Raw genomic sequence first — 20,870 nt, forward strand, 5'->3', positions numbered from 1 at the left:
AGCTGTGTCGCTGCAGTAGTGCTGCCTGCCTGCTGCCCACACCTAGCTGTGGGAGAGCTTCCCTGGCCAGCCACCTCCTGCTCTTCCCAGCTAACTGCCCTCCTCTCCTGCAGATCAAGCAGGCCGTAGATCAGAAGCTCCACAATGGCCAGGACCGTCTGTACCAGATGTGGCTCCAGTTCTGCAGGGGGAAGTTGGAAGGGCAGGAGGAACCGGACTCCGCAAAGGTATTCTCCTTCTTGCCCTCACAGCCTTGTTTCAGTGAACTCCCCCATCTGTAGGGGAGACTTGCAGATACTTCAGTCTTTGTCCTTCCAGCAGGTTGAAGCTCAGGCTCTAGCCACATCCCAGAGCCTCACCCAGCAACTGAAAACCACCTGCCTTGCTCTCCTGGGCAGCATCCAGGGCCTTCCCAGCACAATCCAGGACAAGGCCCAGCAGGTCTCGAGCAGTATAGAAGAGCTCCAGGCCTCCTTCTCCAGTGCCGGCTGTTTCCAGGATCTGTCCAGCAGTGCCCTTGCCCGGAGTCGGGAGATGGTGACCAAGGCCCAGAAGTCCTTGGATGAGCTGCTGGAATACGTGATGCAGAACATTCCCCTGGACTGGATCGTGGGACCCTTCACTCCTGCTGGAGACTCCCCACCGTGTCCTGATGAGCTGGTGGAGGAAGGAAAGAAGGTGGAGGTCTGAAGGCTGCTGCTGGAAGGAATGCAGCTGAATTGCCTGCATAGCTAGTGTGGGGTCCTCCTCGCTGAGGCTGCAGTTCTGCTTTGGCAGATGGTGGGCTGATGTCGGCTCTTCCTTCTGCAAAATTGAAGAACTTGAATGTCCTTTCCCAGGCCCACTTCCCCAGAACCATTTGTTACAGGGTGGCATCACTAGTCATGCAGGACTGCATCCCTTGCAGGGCTAGTCTGCTTCTCTCAGGACATACATACAGCTTCCTCTGTACACAGGAAGTGCTCCTGAGATTGATATTTTTCCTAGCTATGTAATGTGTAAAACTAGGGTTTAATGTCACAATAAACTTCAACTGCATTCAAATTCCTGTCTGCTTAATGTGATTCCCTCCTGATTCGTGCCCTGTACAAACACACACACACACACACACTTTTTCTCTGGCAAGGTTCCAGAACGGCTGAGCTTGTCTGCTGGGTGAAGGCATCTCTTCAGGTACCTCCATTTGACACTCTTCCATTGAGACTTTTCTCATGTAGAAGGAGGCAACAGCCCCTTGAGAACACTCGTCTGGCTTCCAGTGGGTAGGAAGGCAACATTACAGACTGAGACCAACTAACAGAGGGAAAGATCCGGGTTTTTGAGATAGGGCACTATGGCCTTGAGAGGAAATGGGGTGTGTGGAGAGCTGAGAACCTACTACTGGTAATGAGCAAAGTTAAAAGGGTCACATACAGTGGTGGGAGACTGCTGGGCCTTGCTTCTAGTCCAGTGCAAGAAGCTCAACAGGTTGGAAGTGTCCTAGGAAAAGAGATGGTGAATTGACAACTCCAGGCAACTGGGACTTAACAAAACACACACAGGGAGACTAGCTGCAAGAGAGCAGCAGATAGGCTTGCTGAAGCATGGACATCAGCCAGCCTGTGTCCTTCCTCCCTGCCATTAGCCAAGCACCTGCCTAACCTTTCCTACTGCTTAGTGTAAACCTAGCCAATAACTGTACAGGCACGTGCCTCCGGATTGTGGAGATCCATAATAGGACCAGTGCTGGGCTTGTAATGCATTTTCCTGAGAGCTTGTCTATGCTTGAAGTCACAAGTGGGTAGTGGTATCTAGGCAGCTCCATCACTGTTGCTTATCCTAACTCAGGCTTGAGCTATTAAAAAGCTTCAGGTAAGGAAATGTCCTCTTGGGTTTCAGCATTGCAACAGCACCATGACCAGGAATGGTGGTAGCTCCGGATGGAGACTAGTAATCAAAGTGGTGATGTAAGCAGCTCACATGGCTGGTTACTCCCGATCTCATTGGACAGGGCCTGTCTTGTACTCCAGTGGACTGGAGCTACAAGCTTTTCATAGACTCCTAGGATATGGGGTTGGAAGGGACCTCAGGAGGTCATCTAGTCCACCCCCTGCTCAAAGAGGGCATTCCCAACTAAATCATCCCAGCCAGGCTTTGTCTAGCCTGTCCTCGAAAAACTTCAAAGGAAGAAGATTCCACCACCTCCCTAGGTAATGCATTCCTGTCTTCACCACCCTCCTATTGAAAAAGTTTTTCCTAATATCCAACCTAACCTCCTCCACTGCAACTTGAGACCATTACTCCTGGTTCTGTCCTTTGCTACCACTGAGAACAGTCTAGATCTATCCTCTTTGGAACCCTCTTTCAGGTAGTTGAAAGCAGCTATCAAATCCCCCTCATTCTTCTTTTCTGCAGACTAAACAATTCCGTTCCCTCAGCCTCTCCTCATAAGTCATGTGGTACAGTCCCCTAATCATTATTGTTGTCCTCTGCTGGACACTTTCCAATTTTTTCACATCCTTTTCGTAGTGTGGGGCCCAAAACTAGACATAGTAGTCCAATGAGGCCTCACCAATGTCGAATAGAGGGGAACAATCATGTCCGTTGATCTGCTGACATGCCCCTATTTACACAGCCCAAAATGCCATTGGCCATCTTGGCAACAAGGCACACTGTTGTCTCAATCAAAGCAGAAACTCCCTAATTGAGAGGCTAATTTGCCTGTGTAACTGGAGGTGTGTTACAACCCTGCTGTGCTCTGGCTTAACAGAAGCCCCTCCAACGCTAGCTAGGTGGAGCCCTGCTGGCATGAGTAAAGGTCCTAGCCTGCTCCTTTTAGGGATATGGAAGAGTAAGTGCAGACTTCAGGAGTGCTGGTCAGCTAATCTGTGTCCTGTGTTCAAGCCCAATGAACCTCTTTCCTCTTTAGTCTAAGTCTATAAATGCATGAGGTCAATGAGTGGATTTCATATCAGCAAATATTCACTTCAAACCTGGATAGAGGTAGGAGACTGGATTTTCTTTACACCGTTGTCAAGGTTCTCCCCTCCTCTGACTCTAGGGTACAGATGTGGGGACCTGCATGAAAACCTCCTTACTTTTACCAGCTTAGGTTAAAACTTCCTCAAGGTACAAATTAATTTTATCCTGTGCCTTGGAATATCCACTGCCACCACCAAACTCTAACTGGGTTTACTGGGAAACATAGTTTGGACACGTCTTTCCCCCCAAAATCCTCCCCAATCCTTGCACCCACTTCCTGGGAAAGGTTTGGTAAAAATCCTCACCATTTGCATAGGTGACCACAGACCCAAACCCTTGGATCTGAGAACAATGAAAAAGCATTCAGTTTTTCTTACAAGACGACTTTAATAGAATAGAAGTAAATAGAAGTAAATGATTGACCCCTGTAAAATCAGGATGGTAGATACCTTACAGGGTAATTAGATTCAAACATAGAGAATCCCTCTAGGCAAAACCTTAAGTTACAAAAAGACAACAGAAATAGTCATTCTATTCAGCACAATTCTTTTCTCAGCCATTTAAAGAAATCATAATCTAACACATACCTAGCTAGATGACTTACTAAAAGTTCTAAGACTCCATTCCTGGTCTATCCCGGCAAAAGCAGCATATAGACAGACACAGACCCTTTGTTTTCTCTCCCTCCTCCCAGCTTTTGTCTCCTCATTGGTCATTTTGGTCAGGTGCCAGCGAGGTTACCTTTAGCTTCTTAACCCTTTACAGGTGAGAGGATTTTTCCTCTGGCCAGGAGGGATTTTAAAGGGGTTTACCCTTCCCTTTAGATTTATGACAACCGTGAAGAACATTGCAGCCTACATTTCCCAAGCACAGCCCCTACCGCTAATCTTTCCATAGAGAAGGAGCGGTTCTAGCACATCCCAAGCCAGTGTCAGACCAAGAAACCTGATTGAAAATGTTGCTGGCCAGTTTGAAGTTATACAAAGAAATGCGTAACTGACTAACCCACCGCTGCAGTGTTTATGGTACAAGGAGCAGTGAGTTATTTCAGCAAACCCCAAACCAATGGGCTGGAGTGTTTAATCCAAAGGCCTGTTGGAGGATCCAAGGTGTGAGCATAGAGATCACACCAGCTACAACCCCAATGGTCTGAATATTAGAAGGAGGAATGGGAAAAGGAAAGAGATGCTTCCCCCAGCTGGCTTTCTCTCCTGGGTGGCACCCTCTGGATAATTAGTGATTGTAGCTGTAGATCCCAGTAGGAAAACTTGCAGTGTGCTCTGAACATGGTTGGCTTGCTTCTTCTGCTGGCTGCGTATGTGGGAGGGCTATGGATGGAAGGTGGTTTCTAAGCCCTGAGCATGCAATGGTCTCTCTGTGCTGGGATACTTGGAGCTGTGAGAGCTCTCTGGAACTCAGCTACTCTTCCCAACTGCCTGTTGAAGTTACTGGGGTCTGAGTAATGCAGGGGCTGGTTGTGTGCAGGGCTCATTGTAGAATCAGGGCCTAACACTGCCCCACTCTGGCCCTTGCAGCCATTGAAGCTGAAGTCATGAGTCTCTGGATGGAGGCTCACTCACATCCCTCTGTGGGACAGACACATGGGTATGAACATCTAGGCTTGCTTTAAAGGAGTGAGGTGAGCAGCTGCCTCAGCCCCAGGCCTCTGTCACTCTCTCAGCTGCTCCAGGCATTTGCACTCCCTGCTTTGATTTTACTCCCTGTGTGAAGGGTGATGGGGAGGTTATGGGACGAAGTTATACTGGTGTGATCTGCTGTCACTCCGGCTGGGAAGGGCCCTGGCACTAGAGTAACTAGGCCAGGATGATAATGGGGAGGGAGCAGAGTCGAGCATAGTGGCTATCATAGCCCCCCCCTAAAACTTTTCCCTGAGCTTGTCTCCCCACTTAGTCCTTCCTGTGGCTGTGTCATCCCCGTCATTTCCCAAATGCTCCCCTGATTCCCCTGAGCCTGGGGGTTCCACGTATCGAACTGACACTTATATTGGAACTGCTAACTGCACTCAGTCTTTAACCCCTTATTGCCCAGTGTGGGGCAACCTAACTCTCTTTGCGGTTCTGGGCCTAAGTCACTTAGGCCTTGCAATGCTGAGAGGAAATAGCTAAATACCTTTAAAATCTGTGCCATGTTCTCTTCCTGGACAAGTCAACCAACAGGAAAGCTATAAATGAACTAGGAAGTATCTTGTGCCAGCTGGCCAGAATAACTTCCCCAGCCTCTTCTGGAGTGGGCATGAAAGAAATAATACAACAGCTACCAGCACTCCTCTCTTAGATGGTTTTACAGACAAAAATCTTCTACACTGAAAATGTTCCCAGGGAAAAGGAGCGTAAGGCGCTCTTCAGAGAGAACAACTGGAGCACGCTGAGAATATGAAGCATTCTTATTATTTCTATGACCGTAGCATTTCGAAGCCAAAATCAGAACTGGAATCCCATCGTGCTAGGTACTGCCTTAACACAGAGTAAAAGGCCTGCCCCAAACAGCTCATAATCTGAAACTAGGTTTCCAGCCCTCCAGGATTGTCCTGAAGTCTCCAGGAATTAAAGATTGTTATGTGATGAGACCTCCAGGAACACATCCAACCAAGATTGGCAACTCTGAAACCCTGAACTTTTCAGAGGCTCACAGCCCTCACTGAGCAAAGTAGAGAATGCAGCTGTGTGATTGGTCTCCTGAGCTGTCTGTCAAGTGTGTCCAGCCCCATGATGACATCATCACAGGAATATAATGGCTGAGACCTGGGGAGGTCTGAGTATTGGTGAAGGATTAGTAGTGTGGAAGTTTGGTAAGATGTGTGGTTAACCTTTGTGTTATGTCTCTGGTTCCTAGGTTCTGCATGTGTTTAGATGGGTGCTTTTCTTATACAGAGTGTGACCCAATGTCTTGCCTGATGGCTAGTAGTGGCAGGGATTGAATGATCAGAAACTCTTAGCTACTTTCAGTTCTTGGTAGCTGTACTTGTGTAAAGCATTTTGAGTTGAGTCTTCTGAGCAAACAGTCCAGGGAAGGAAACTATCTGCCTTCCAAACTGGGAGGCCTGGATTAATGGTATGTTCTAGGAGATGGAGGCTTCCCTAGAGGAAAATAGACTATTTAACAAGGAGAACTAAATTAGAGCCTGGACTATGGGAAAAACTCTCCACTCACCTCTCTACATGAGCTAGTTATGCTGTTCCCACTCAGGATGGGGATTGGGACTTCTGGCTGTGGTCTGAGTTCTGCTTGTCCTAATGATCTATAGGTGGAAACATTTGACTGAGGTGGCTGATTCAGCTGAGACTGGAGTGCTGGTAACCAATATATACTTGAAACAGATAATGCAGGAAACACTAAAGGAAAGCAGGCCTGGTGCCTTCCTTAAAAGGCTCTAGCTTTCGTTAGTGGTCCCACTCTCGCCTCTAGGGTGAAGGTGTCAATTTACCTGAACTGGAATCTGTTTCTTTACCAGACCAGTCTTTAACTGACAATAGAAAATATTTGTGTTTTACCAGCTAAATTGGCTTTAAAATAACCAGCCTGCCATAGTGGGCATCTCCTATGTAGACTCATAGATATTAAGGTCAGAAGGGACCATTATGATCATCTCCTATGTAATTGTATCCAGGGAGACTCCGACACTACTCACTAGAGGTCCTGAGGCTCCCCAGTGGTACCTTCTCAATTCAGTGTTCTGTGTGTGTAGTCAATGTCTTCTACCTTCAGCAGGATAACTTCTGTCAGTGATTGTACTCTGGATACATGGAATTAGCCCTGGTACTATCTGGGAAAGACTAAACTAGGAGGGTGCCTCTGAGAGCTGTGCAGGTGTCCTGGTGCTCTCTTGGGAGGCGTTGTTGGGCTAGAAGTCTAAGGAGAAGCTTTGGGAGTGTGAACACCGACAGACCCTGGTGATGGGCAGGATCAAAACTGGGACCTCTGGAGCTAAATGCATCAGCCATCCTGCATGAGCTAAAAGCCATAAGGCTCTTAGCTAAGACTGTAAGCCGATGCGTTAATCTCTGTCTCTCTAACTGGTTCTGGTGCCAAGATGGGACAGAAGAACATACCCAGAAGGTGTGTGGATTACAAGTGCATCCCTGGGCTTGAGGAACTGGCTGTCTCTGAGCCTGCCTTAGATCAAAGGTTTAAGGCCCTGGTCTGTTCTCTGTACAGAGAGACTTACTACAGGGGGACAACCTGGTCTGGCTCTTAGACAAAACAGACCGGGAGCAGCTCTCCTGGTGTTCCTACACAACATGGATTTCATTGTTTCCTGCTGTAGCCACTCAATATTCCTTTTTGGGTCTTGCAGGGACATCTCACTCCACCATGTCTGCTAAGGAAAATGAACCACAGGTGGAGATCTAGGTAGAGGAGCAACAGGTGGGTCCCTCCTGGGGAGGAAGGTGTGCTTAGCAGCTGGAAGGGCTGTTCTAGCTTGAGGGTCTCCACTGCTGGAGACAGGGACTTGTAACCACAACACTAGCTAATGCTCCAAGTTCTAGTTCTCAGAGTGCCGTAGTCACTCCCCACAAGTGCCTCCTGAATCCGGGAGGAGCACTGGTGACCCTGTGAATGCTGTCTGCACTAGAACACCGGGAAATCCCGTTGATTGCAATGCCCAGTGGGGCATTGTACCGGTGCTGGACCGAGACATGGTTCCTGATCGAGAGAGACTGCACTTGGAAAGACAAAAGGTCTCTCCATTCCTGTTCTCGCTGACGGAACGAGATCGTGACACAGTTCTGTTTTGTTGGTGGGCGTGCCAGGATGGAAACAGCATTCCTGAGACCTTGCTGAATATTGGCAGCTGTTCCAATGGGACCAGGCTTCTGGGTCTGTAACTCATGTCACAGGCAGGCCACTGAAACCCAGCTGAAGGAACAGGAGACGGTCCTCAGAGCTGGGCAGTCTCCTACAGAATCAGTAGTTGCAGAGGGAAAGAGACAGGAGGGGCACCTTGACAAGCCAGGAGCTCTTCCCCAGCTGACTCCTCTTTCCCTCCCACAGACTGCAGTGGACAGGGTGGTGGCCTGCCCTTGGTCAGCTCTGCCTGTGAGATGGCCTCTGCCAGCTATGCTGCCACCAAAGAGACCCACCCAGCCATCAAAGCGGTCTGTGAGGTGGCAGAGAGGGGTGAGGGCCATCACCTCTGCTGCCATCACGGGGCACAGCCCATCCTGGCCCAGCTGGAGCCACAGCGTGAGTAAGGGAAGGGAGGCAGGAACACTGTGTGTGTGGAGGGGGAGGTGGGTCTGGGGGCAGGCTCAGCCTACAGTGGCTCTAGGCCCACTACTGAACTCAGCCTCCAACTGGCAGCAAACAGAATCCACGGACTCCCTTCTCCTGCTCCCCTGAACTCGGCTAGCTCCTAGAGGTATCTGGCCAAGGCATTGTCCTTGTCCAGCAGGGCTCTGACGGCTGCAGCAGCTGCTGTTGGGGACTCTTGCTCAGGTACTGGGCTGAGCTGGGCCAGCCTAGAGGCAGGCAGTGCCCAGGCACAATCCCTGGTGTGCGCTGGCCCAGTTCCACACAGCCACATACACTGTGTATGGCACCTAATGCCATGGAGCAATACCTGCTAGAGGGCACAGGAAGCAGCTCCAATGCTAAAAGGATCTGAGCCCATTGCAGGCACTGGAGACTCCTGAAACCCTCTAGGAGAAGCTGGGGGTGATGAACAGATGACTGGCACGGATCTCCTGAGTGCTAAACCTGCGCTGACCCAGACTGGCTCCATAGCCTTGGCAACTTGCCCAACCCCTCTTCCTTGGCTTTCCCATCAGTAACCTGGGGACACTTGCTTAGGAACACCAGTCCTCCAATGTACAGATTAGCAGCCCCACGAGATCTGTGCACATGAAGGAATTAAGGGAACGAGTTCTGTGGTGGTTACAGTTGCAGCAGCCAATGAATATGCCTGTCGGGGTCTGGACAGACCGGAGGAGCAGCTGCCCATCCCGCAGCAGCCGATGGAGAAGGTAACCACACGAGTGTCACGGCTGGTCCTGGAGCAGGATGAGGCTGTGGGCCCTTCACTTCCGCTAGGTGTTCAGTGACCTCTCTTCTGACCCCTTTTCCTCTAGGTGGCTTTGGATGCCCAAGACCTGTGCGTGCCACAATGGTGGGTGCCAAGGATGCGTCTGCAGCACGGTCACTGAGGCCAAGGATGCAGTGACCAGCATGGTGGAGCATGGCCCAAGGGGCTGTCCAGGAGAGCGTGGAGTGACCAAATCCGCCGTGACCAGCAGCATGAGCACAGTGATGGGCTCCAGCATGGGGCAGATGGCTGCGAGTGGCATAGAGACAGCACTGGGGAAATCTGAGCAGCTGGTGGACTACCTCCCCATGACAGAGAGGAGCTCGGTAAGAACCCCTCTGCTGAATACAAACCAATGTGACCCTGGTGTCTTGGGGTGCGGCTTGGACTCACAGCTGTTCAGAGTCCTCACAGCTGAGCTGCCAAAAGAGCCACCTCTCCTTCAGGCTAGCTTTCAACCTAGCTTGGCTACTAGCGCTCCCTTAGTTCCTTCATGCTGGGCCCTGTGCTCGCCCTGTCTGATGGCTCTGACGCTGCTCCTTGTGCAGCTCCCCGCTGCCTTACTGGTCGGTGCTGCAGGGCATCCAAAGGTGCCCTGGGAAAGATTCCATCGGTCACAAGCTTTGGGAGGGCTGAACGCATCCCTTTGTATCCTGCCCAACGCTTTGTATCCTGGCCCTGCCAACCGGTGGTGCAAGTAGATTTAACTCTTACCAGTACAGCGACTATTGGGAGGGATCCAAAAGGGCAGGGGGGGCACATGACTCCCCCCAAACAACCACACCCTGCCTTGTGCAGGGGGGTCTACAGACTCCAGACAGGAGATGCAACTATGTGGAAGGGCTGGTGGGGGGCCAGCTGGGGGCAGTACAGCCACACGGGAGGAGGTGCCAGGGTTCTGCTACTTTTGCTGCTGCGGTTCCTGAGAGCCCTGCAGTTTTCAGTGGATACCAAATGTCATTCCAGTACGTCATACCAGCAACAAATGTCTTAATGGTGCGGCATACCTGACCTTACTGCCTTACTTGCACCACTGCTGCCAACTGACCCCTTCCCCCTTCCAGCTGAGCTTGCCACAACTCCCGTTGAGGGGCCTGGAGAGGCTCCCGCAGAGCAGCGGAGTTACTACGTGCGTCTGGGTTCCCTGTCGAGCACGCTGCGCCAGCGAGCCTACCAGCACGCCCTGGGCAAGATGAGACAAGCCAGGCAGAGCACCCTGCAGGCCCTCTCCCAGCTCCAGCAAATCATTGACCTGGTAGGAACACGACCCCTCTCCCCTGCCCTGTAGCTGCTGTGGGTCACGGTCTCTGCAGCCTCCCGTGGTCAGTGCCATTGGCACTGTTTGTTCCTGGGCCCAGCTGTGTCGCTGCAGTAGTGCTGCCTGCCTGCTGCCCACACCTAGCTGCGGGAGAGCTTCCCTGGCCAGCCGCCTCCTGCTCTTCCCAGCTAACTGCCCTCTCCTCCTGCAGATCAAGCAGGCCGTAGATCAGAAGCTTCACAATGGCCAGGACCGTCTGTACCAGATGTGGCTCCAGTGCTGCAGGGGGAAGTTGGAAGGGCAGGAGGAACCAGACTCCGCAAAGGTATTCTCCTCCTTCTTGCCCTCACAGCCTTGCTCCAGTGAACTCCCCCCATCTGCAGGGGAAACTTGCAGATACTCCAGTCTCTTTGTCCTTCCAGCAGGTTGAAGCTCAGGCTCTAGCCACGTCCCAGAGCCTCACCCAGCAACTGAAAACCACCTGCCTTACTCTCCTGGGCAGCATCCAGGGCCTTCCCAGCACTATCCAGGACAAGGCCCAGCAGGTCTCAAGCAGTATACAAGAGCTCCAGGCCTCCTTCTCCAGTGCTGGCTGTTTCCAGGATCTGTCCAGCAGTGCCCTTGCCCGGAGTCGGGAGATGGTGACCAAGGTCCAGGAGTCCCTGGATGAGCTGCTGGAATACGTGACACAGAACATTCCCCTGGACTGGATCGTGGGACCCTTCACTCCCGCTGGAGACTCCCCACCATGTCCTGATGGGCTGGTGGAGGAAGGAAAGAAGGTGGAGGCCTGAAGGGTTCCCCCTGCTGCTGGAAGGAATCCAGCTGAATTGCCTGCATAGCTAGTGTGGGGTCTCCTTGCTGAGGCCGCAGTTCTGCTTTGGCAGATGGTGGACTGAGGTCAGCTCTTCCTTCTGCAGAATTAAAGAACCTAAATGTCCTTTCCCAGGCACACTTCCCCAGAACCATTTATTACCGTTACAGGGTGGCATCACTAGTCATGCAGGACTGCATCCCTTGCAGGGCTAGTCTGCTTCTCTCAGAACATGGATTGTAACTGACATACAGCTGTCTTCCACTGTACATAGGAAGTGCTCCTCAGCTTGATATTTTTCCTAGCTCTTTGTAATGTGTAAGACTACGGTTTATAGCAACAATAAACCTCAACTGCATTCAAATTCCTGTCTGCTTAAATTGATTCCTCCCTGGCTCATGCTCTGTACAAACATATACTGTATAGGTGACCCCAGCCCTCTTCCCCCCCCCACACACACACCCCCTCCACCCACTTTTTATCAGGCAGGGCTCCAGAATGGCTGAGCTTGTCTCCTGGGTGAAGGCATCTCTTCAGGTGCATCCATTTGACACTCTACCATTACTAGGTTCTCAGTTCTCCACATACCCTCTTTCCTCTCAAGGCCAAAGGTGCGCTATCTCAGCAACCTGGGTCTTTCCCTCTGTTAGTTGGTCTCAGAGTGTGTAATGTTGCCTTGCTACCCACTGGAAGCCAGATGAGTATTCTCAAGGGGCTGTTGCCTCCTTCTACTTGAGAAAAGTCTCAATGGAAATGAGCAAAGTTAAAAGGGTCACATACAGTGGTGGGAGACTGGCAGGCCTTGCCTCAAGCCCAGTGTAAGAAGCTGAACAGGTTGGAAGTGTCTAGGAGAAGAGATGGTGAATTGACAACTCCAGGCAACTGGGACTTAACAAAACACACACCACAGGGAGACCAGCTGCAAGAGAGAGCAGCAGATAGTCTTGTTGAAGCATGGACATCAGCCAGCCTGTGTCCTTCCTCCCTGCTATTAGCCAAGCACCTGCCTAACCTTTCCTACTGCCTAGTGTAAACCTAGCCAGGCCAATAACACTACAGGCACGTGGCTCAGGGTTGTGGGAGATCCATAATAGGAGCAGTACTGGGCTTGTAATGCATTTTCCTGAGAGCTTGTGTCTAGCCTTGAAGTCACAAGTGGTAGTGTCATCTAGGCAGCTCCATCACTGTTGCTTATCCTAACTCAGGCTTGAGCTATTAAAAAGCTTCAGGCAAGGAAATGTCTCTCGGGTTCAGTACTGCAGCAGCACCATGACCAGGAATGGTGTGTTGCTCTCAAGGATGGAGACTAGTAACCAAAGTGGTGATGTAAGCAGCTCCCATGGCTGGTTACGCCTGATCTCATTGGACAGGGCCTGTCTTGTACTCCAGTGGACTGGAGCTACAAAGCTCTTCATAGACTCCTAGAATATGGGGCTTGGAAGGGACCTCGGGAGGTAATCTAGTCCATGCCCTGCTCAAAGAAGGACCTATTCCCAACTAAATCATCCCAGCCAGGGCTTTGTCTAGCCTGTCCTTAAAAACTTCAAAGGAAGAAGATTCCACCACCTTCCTAGGTAACCCATTCCAGTGCTTCACCACCCTCCTAGTGAAAAAGTTTTTCCTAATATCCAGCCTAAACCTCCCCCACTGCAACTTGAGACCATTACTCCTTGTTCTGTCCTCTGCTACCACTGAGAACAGTCTAGATCTATCCTCTTTGGAACCACCTTTCAGGTAGTTGAAAGCAGCTATCAAATCCCCCCTCATTCTCTCTTCCGCAGACTAAACCATTCCCGTTCCCTCAGCCTCTCCTCATAAGTCATGTGGTACAGTCCCCCTAATCATTTTTGCTGGACACTTTCCAATTTTTTCACATCCTTTTTGTAGTGTGGGGCTCAAAACTGGACACAGTACTCCAGATGAGGCCTCACCAATGTCGAATAGAGGGGAACAATCACATCCATTGATCTGCTGGCTATGCCCCTATTTACACAGCCCAAAATGTCATTGGCCATCTTGGCAGCAAGGGCACACTGTTGACTCATAGCCAGTTTCTTGTCCAGTGTAACTTCTAGGTTCTTTTCTGCAGAAAAGTCAGAAATTCCCTAATTGACAGGGAGCGATCACTGAGGCTAATTTGCCTTGTAACTGGAAGTGTGTCACATACCCTGCTGTGTTCTGGATTAACAGAGGCCCCTCCAACACACTAGCTCGGTGGAGCCCTGCTGGGGTGAGTAAAGGTCCTAGCCTGCTCCTTCTAGGGATATGGAAGAGTAAGTGCAGACTTCAGGAGTGCTGGTAAGCTAATGTGACTCCTGTGTTCAAGCCCAGTGAAGCTCTTTCCTCTTTAGTCCAAGTCTAATAAAAATGTGATGTCAATGAGTGGATTTCACATCAACCAATATTAGCTTCAAACTTGGATAGAAGTGGGAGCTGGATTTTCTTTACACCATGAAGAATGTTGCAGCCTACGTTTCCTGAGTGCAGCCCCTGCAGCTAATCTTTCCGTAGAGAAGGAGCGGTTCTAGCACATCCCCAAGCCAGTGTCAGACCTAAGAAACCTCATTGAAAATGTTGCGGGGCCAGTCTTAACTTATGTAAAGCAAATGCAGTAACTGACTAACACACCAGATGCAGTATTTATTGCACAAGGAGCAGTGAGTTATTTCAGCAAACCCCAAACCAATGGGCTCGAGTGTTTAATCCAAAGGCCTGTTGGAGGATCCAAGGTGTGAGCAAAGAGATCACACCAGCTACACCCCAATGGTCTGAATATTAAAAGGAGGAATGGGAAAAGGAAAGAGATGCTTCCTAACCCCAGCTGGCTTTCTCTCCTGGGTGGCACCCTCTGGATAATTAGTGATTGTAGCTGTAGATCCCAGGTAGGAAGACTTGTAGTGTGCTCTGAATGTGGTTGGGCTTGCTTCTTCTGCTGGCTGCCTGTGTGGGAGGGCTATGGCTGGGAAGGTGGTTCTAAGCCCTGAGCATGCAATGGTCTCTCTGTGCTGGGATACTTGCTGTGCAGAGCTCTGGAACTCAGCTACTCTTCCCAACTGCCTGTTGAAGTTACTGAGGTCTGAGTAAATGCAGGGGCTGGTTTGTGCAGGGCTCATTGTAGAATCAGGGCCTAAAACTGCCCCACTCTGGCCCTTGCAGCCACTGAAGCTGAAGATGTCTCTGGATGGAGGCCCACTCACATCCCTCTGTGAGACAGACACATGGGTATGAACATCTAGGCTTGCTTTAAAGGAGTGAGGTGAGCACCTGCCTTAGCCCCAGGCCACTGTCACTCTGCTCAGCTGCTCCAGGCATTTGCACTCCCTGCTTTAATTTTACTCCCTGTGTGAAGGGTGATGGGGAGATTATGGGAAGAAGTTATACATGGTGTGATCTGCTGTCACTCTGGCTGGGAAGGGCCTTGAAGGTGGAGTAACTAGGCCAGGAATGATAATGGGGAGAGGGCAGAGCCGAGCATAGTGGCTATAACTGACACCCCCCCCAAACTTTGCCCTGAGCTTGTCTCCCCACTTAGTACTTCCCTGTGGCTGTGTCATCCCCGTCATTTTCCAAATGCTCCCCTGATTCCCCCTGACCCTGGGGGTTCCACGTATCGAACTGAAACTTATATTGGAACTGCTAACTGCACTCAGTCTTTAACCCCTTATTGCCCAGTGTGGGGCAACCTAACTCTCTTTGCGGTTCTGGGCCTAAGTCACTTAGGCCTTGCAATGCTGAGAGGAGCAATAGCTAAATACCTTTAAAAATCTGTGCCACGTTCTCTTCCCTGGTCAAGTCAACTAACGGGAAAGCTATAAATGAACTGAGGAAGCAACTTGTACCAGCTGGGCCAGAATAACTGCCCCAGCCTCTTCTGGAGTGGGCAAGAAAGCAAAATAATACAACAGCTATCAGCACTCTCCTCTCTTAGATGGTTTTACTGACAAAAAACCTTCTACACTGAAAATCTTACCAGGGAAATGGAGCGTAAAGGCGCTCTTCAGAGAGAACAACTGGAGTACTCTGAGAATATGAAGCATTCTTATTATGTGTATTACTATAGCATTTCGAAGCCAAATCAAACTGGAATCCCATCGTGCTAGGTACTGTCTTAACACAAAGTAAAAGGCCTGCCCCAAACAGCTCATAATCTGAAACTAGGTTTCCAGGCCTCCAGGATTGTCCTGAACTCTCCAGGAATTAAAGATTAATCTTTAATTAAAGATTGTCATGTGATGAGACTTCCAGGAATACATCCAACCAAGACTGGCAACTCTGAAACCCTGGAACTTTTCAGGGGCTCACAGCCCTCACTGGGCAAAGTTGAGAATGCAGCTGTGTGATTGGTCTCCTGAGCTGTCTGTCAAGTGTGTCCAGCCCCATGATGACATCATCACAGGAATATAATGGCTGAGACCTGGAGGAGGTCTGAGTATTGGTGAAGGATTAGTAGTTTGGTAAGATGTGTGGTTAAGCTATGTCTTAGGTTCTGGGGGTGTTTAGATGGTGGCTCTTTTCTTACACAGAGTGTGAGTGTGACGAATGTCTTGCCTGACGGCCAGTGGAGACTAGGTTTGAATGATCAGAAGCTCTTAGCTACTTTCAATACTTGATAGCTGTACTTGTGTAAACATTTTTAGTTGAGTCTTCTGAGTAAACAGTCCAGGGAAGGAAACTATCTATCTGCCTTCCAGACTGGGAGGCCTGGATTCATGGTATGTTCAAGGAGATGGAGGCTTCCCTAGAGGAGAACAGATTATTTAACAAGGAGAACTAAATTAGAGCCTGGAGTATGAAAACTCTCCACTCACCTCTCCACCTGAGCAAAGCTATGCTGTTCCCACTCAGGAATGGGGTTGGGACTTCTGGCTGTGGTCTGAGTTCTGGCTTGTCCTAATGATCTGCATGTGGAAACACTTGACTGAGGTGGCTGATCCAGCTGAGACTGGAGTGCTGGGTAACCAATATGTATCTGAAACAGATAATGCAGGAAACACTAAAAGAAAACAGGCCTGGTGCCTTCCCATAAGGGAAATGCTTCCTGGCCCTAGCTTTCTAGTTAGTGGTCTCACTCTGGCCTCCATGGGTGATGGTGTCAATTTACATGAACTGGAATCTGGTTCTTTACCACACCAGTCTTTAACTGACAATAGAAAATATTTGTATTTTACCAGCTAAATTGGCTTTAAAATAACCAGCCTGCCATAGTGGGCATCTCCTACATAGATTCAGATATTAAGGTCAGAAGGGACCATTATGATCATCTCCTATGTATTCAGTATCCAGGGAGACTCCGACACTACTCGCTCAAGAGTTCCCTGAAGGCTCCCCAGTGGTACCTTCTCAATTCAGTGTTCTGTGTGTGTAGTCAATGCCTACTACCTTCAGCAGGATAACTTCTGTCAGTGATTGTACTCTGGGATAAATGGAATTATCCCCGGTACTATCTGGGAAAAGACTAAACTAGGAGGGTGCCTCTGATGAGCTGTGCAGGTGTCCTGGTGCTCCCCTTGGGAGGTATTCTTGGATCTAGAAGTCTGAGGAGAAGCTTTGGGAGTGTGTAACACTGACAGACCCTGGTGATCGGCAGGATCAAATCTGGGACCTCTGGAGCTAAATGCATGAGCCTCTACTGCATGAGCTAAAAGCCATAAGGCTCTTAGCTAAGACTGTCGAGCCAATGCGTTAATCTCTGTCTCTCTAACTGGTCCTGGTGCCATGAGATGGGACAGAAGAACATACCCAGAAGGTGTGTGGATTACAAGTGCATCCCTGGGCTTGAGGAACTGGCTGTCTCTGAGCCTGCCTTAGATCAAAGATTTAAGGCCCTGGCTTGTTCTCTGTAGAGAGAGACTTACTAGAGGGGACAACCTGGTCTGGCTCTTAGAGAAAATGGACCGGGAGCAACTCTCCTCATGTTCCTACACAACACTGATTTCGCTGTGTCCTGCTGTAGCCACTCAATATTCCTTTTTGGGTCTTGCAGGGACATCTCACTCCACCATGTCTGCTAAGGAAAATGAACCACAGGTGGAGATCCAGGCAGAGGAGCAACAGGTGGGTCCCTCCTGGGGAGGAAGGTGTGCTTGGCAGCTGGAAGGGCTGTTCTAGCTTGAATGTCTCCACTGCTGGAGACAGGGACTTGTAACCACAACACTAGCTAATGCTCCAAGTTCTAGTTCTCAGAGTGCCGTAGTCACTCCCCACAAGTGCCTCCTGAATCCGGGAGGAGCACCAGCACGGTGACCATGTGAATGCGGTCTGCATTAGAACACCGGCAAATCCCGTTGATTCAATGCCCAGTGGGGGCACTGTACCGGGTGCTGGACCGAGACATGGCTCCTGATCGAGAGAGACTGCACTTGGAAAGACAAAGGTCTCTCCATTCCTGCTCTCACTGATGGAACGAGATCGTGACACAGTTCTGTTTTGTTGGTGGGCGTGCCAGGATGGAAATGGTGTTCCTGAGACCTTGCTGAATATTGGCAGCTGTTCCAATGGGACCAGGCTTCTGGGTGTGTAACTAATGTCACAGGCAGGCCACTGAACCCCTGCTGACAGGACAGGAGACTGCCTAGCTCTGGGACCGTCTCCTACAGAATCAGTAGTTGCAGAGGGAAAGAGACAGGAGGGGCACCTTGAACCAGGAGCTCTTCCTCAGCTGACTCCTCTTTCCCTCCCTCAGACTGCAGGGGACAGGGTGGCTGGCCTGCCCTTGGTCAGCTCTGCCTGTGAGATGGCCTCTGCCAGCTACGCTGCCACCAAAGAGACCCACCCAGCCATCAAAGCGGTCTGTGAGGTGGCAGAGACAGGGGTGAGGGCCATCACCTCTGCTGCCATCACCGGGCACGGCCCATCCTGGACCAGCTGGAGCCACAGCGTGAGTAAGGGAAGGGAGGCAGGAATGCTCCTGTGTGTGTGGCGGGGGAGGTGGGTCGGGGGGCAGGCTCAGCCTACAGTGGCTCTAGGCCCACTACTGAATTCGGCCTCCAACTGGCAGCAAACAGAATCCACAGACTCCCTTCTCCTGCTCCCCTCAACTCGGCCAGCTCCTAGACGTGATCTGGCCAAGGCATTGGCCTTGTGCGGAGCGGCTCTGACGGTTGCAGCAGCTGCTGTTGGGGACTCTTGCTCAGGTACCAGCGGGGAGCTGGGCCAGCCTAGAGGCAGGCAGTGCCCAGCCACAATCCCTGGTGTGCGTGGCTGGCCCAGTACCAAACAGCCACATGCACTGTGTATGGCACCTAATGCCATGGAGCAATACCTGCTAGAGGGTACAAGAAGCAGCTCCAATGCTAAAAGGATCTGAGCCCATTGCAGGCACTGGAGACTCCTGAAACCCTCTAGGAGAAGCTGGGGGTGGATGAACAGATGACTGGCAGCCGGATCTCCTGAGTGCTAAACCTGGCGCTGACCCAGACTGGCTCCATAGCCTTGGGCAACTTGCCCAACCCCTCTTCCTTGGCTTTCCCATCAGTACCTGGGGACACTTGCTTAGGAACACCAGTCCTCCAATGTACACGGATTAGCAGCCCCACGAGATCTGTGCACATGAAGGAATTAAGGGAACGAGTTCTGTGGTGGTTACAGTTGCAGCAGCCAATGAATATGCCTGTCGGGGTCTGGACAGACCGGAGGAGCAGCTGCCCATCCCGCAGCAGCCGATGGAGAAGGTAACCACACGAGTGTCACGGCTGGTCCTGGAGCAGGATGAGGCTGTGGGCCCTTCACTTCCGCTAGGTGTTCCGTGACCTCTCTTCTGACCCCTTTTCCTCTAGGTGGCTTTGGATGCCCAAGACCTTGTGCATGCCACAATGGTGGGTGCCAAGGATGCAGTCTGCAGCACGGTCACTGAGGCCAAGGATGCAGTGACCAGCATGGTGGGCGTTGCCCAAGGGGCTGTCAAGGAGAGCGTGGAGGTGACCAAATCCGCTGTGACCAGCAGCATGAGCACAGTGATGGCTCCAGCATGGGGCAGATGGCTGCGAGTGGCATAGACAGCATTGGGGAAATCTGAGCAGCTGGTGGACCACTACCTCCCCATGACAGAGGAGGAGCTCGGTAAGAACCCTCTGCTGAATACAAACCAATGTGACCCTGGTGTCTTGGGGTGGCTTGGACTCAGTGTCCACAGCTGATCTGCCAAAAGAGCCACCTCTCCTCTCGGGCTCCCTTGCAACTTAGCTTGGCTACTAGCCCTCCCTTGTTCCTTCATGCTGGGCCCTCTGCTAGCCTGTCTGATGGCTCTGACACTGCTCCCTGTGCAGCTCCCGCTGCCTTACTGGTCGGTGCTGCAGGGCATCCAAACGTGCCCTGGGAAAGTTTCCATCGGTCACAAGCTTTGGGAGGGCTGAACGCATCCCTGCCTTGTATCCTGGCCCTGCCAACTGGTGGTGCAAGTAGATTTTAACTCTTACCAGTACGGCGACTCATAGGAGGGACCCAAAAGTGGGGGGCACATGACCCCCACATGTGACTCCCCCCAAACGACCCCACCCTGCCTTGTGTGGGGGGCTCTACAGACCCCAGACAGGAGATGCAACTACATGGAAGGGCTGGGTGGGGGGCAGCTGGGGGCGTACAGCCGCACCGGAGGAGGTGCCAGCGTTCTGCTCCTTTCCTACTACGATTCCTGAGAGCCCTGCAGTTTTCAGTGGATACCGAAGTCTTTCCAGTACGTCATACCAGCAATAAATGTCTAATGGTGCGCATACCTGGTCAGTACTTGCACCACTGCTGCCAACTGACCCCTTCCAGCTGAGCTTGCCACAACTCCCGTTGAGGGGCCTGGAGAGGCTCCTGCAGAGCAGCGGAGTTACTACGTGCGTCTGGGTTCCCTTTCGAGCACGCTGCGCCAGCGAGCCTACCAGCACGCCCTGGGCAAGATGAGACAAGCCAGGCAGCGCACCCTGGAGGCCCTCTCCCAGCTCCAGCAAACCATTGACCTGGTAGGAACACAACCCCTCTCCCCTGCCCTGTAGCTGCTGTGGGTCAAGGTCTCTGCAGCTTCCAGTGCTCAGTGCTGCAGTAGTGCTGCCTGCCTGCTGCCCACACCTAGCTGTGGGAGAGCTTCCCTGGCCAGCTGCCTCCTGCTCTTCCCAGCTAACTGCCCTCTCCTCCTGCAGATCAACCATGCCAAGCAGGCCATAGATCAGAAGCTTCACAATGGCCAGGACCGTCTGTACCAGATGTGGCTCCAGTGCTGCAGGGGGAAGTTGGAAGGGCAGGAGGAACCAGACTCCGCAAAGGTATTCTCCTCCTTCTCGTTCTAATAGCCGTTGCTCCAGCCAACTCTCCACATCTGTCGGGTGTGTCATAAATATAAAGGAAAGGGTAACCACCTTTCTGTATAGAGTGCTACAAAATCCTCCTGGCCAGAGGTAAAATCCTTTCACCTGTGAAGGGCTAAGAAGCTAAGGTAACCCCACTGGCACCTGACTCAAAATGGCCAAGGAGGGGACAAGATTCCTTCAAATCTGGAGTGGGGGCCGGGGGAACAAAGGGTTTGGTCTGTCTGTGTGATGCTTTTGCTGGGAACAGATCAGGAATGCAGCCTTACAACTACTGTTAAGTTAGTAAGTAAGCTCGCTAGATAATGTGCTAGATTTTCTTTTGTTTAATGCCTTGTAAAATATGCTGTGCTGGAGGGAATGTGTATTAATGCTTTGACGAGGGATTCTCCGTGTTTTGAATCTGATTACTCTGTAAGGTATTTACCATCCTGATTTTACTGATGTGATTCTTTTCCTTTTCTTTAATCTAAAATTCTTCTTTTAAGAACCTGATTGGTTTTGTTT

The 20,870-nt window shown here is 51.1% G+C and overlaps 2 protein-coding genes and 1 pseudogene across 4 annotated transcripts in view; all 3 read left to right on the forward strand.

The window, feature by feature from the left end:
* LOC119566718 (perilipin-3-like) overlaps nt 1–11,440 on the forward strand; it is a 50,241-nt gene extending 38,801 nt beyond the window's left edge. The window contains exons 6-8 of the mRNA XM_043547478.1: nt 10,069–10,259; nt 10,474–10,587; nt 10,688–11,440. Coding sequence (XP_043403413.1) covers nt 10,069–10,259; nt 10,474–10,587; nt 10,688–11,056 — 674 coding nt within the window. The 3' untranslated portion in view covers nt 11,057–11,440. The remainder of the gene's footprint in view (nt 1–10,068; nt 10,260–10,473; nt 10,588–10,687) is intronic.
* The window catches only part of LOC119566724 (perilipin-3-like), a 57,721-nt gene continuing 42,590 nt past the window's right edge, over nt 5,740–20,870 (forward strand). For 2 of the 3 annotated variants that reach the window (XM_043547460.1, XM_037903122.2), the window contains exon 1: nt 5,740–5,770. The gene's annotated coding sequence lies outside the window, so the exon portion shown is untranslated. The remainder of the gene's footprint in view (nt 5,771–20,870) is intronic. The other variant, XM_043547462.1, reaches the window with a different exon arrangement.
* Nucleotides 5,873–20,870, forward strand: part of LOC119566723 — a 16,085-nt pseudogene continuing 1,087 nt past the window's right edge.

The sequence above is a fragment of the Chelonia mydas genome, chromosome 5 (genome assembly GCF_015237465.2).
Source record: "Chelonia mydas isolate rCheMyd1 chromosome 5, rCheMyd1.pri.v2, whole genome shotgun sequence".
NCBI lineage: Eukaryota > Metazoa > Chordata > Testudines > Cheloniidae > Chelonia > Chelonia mydas.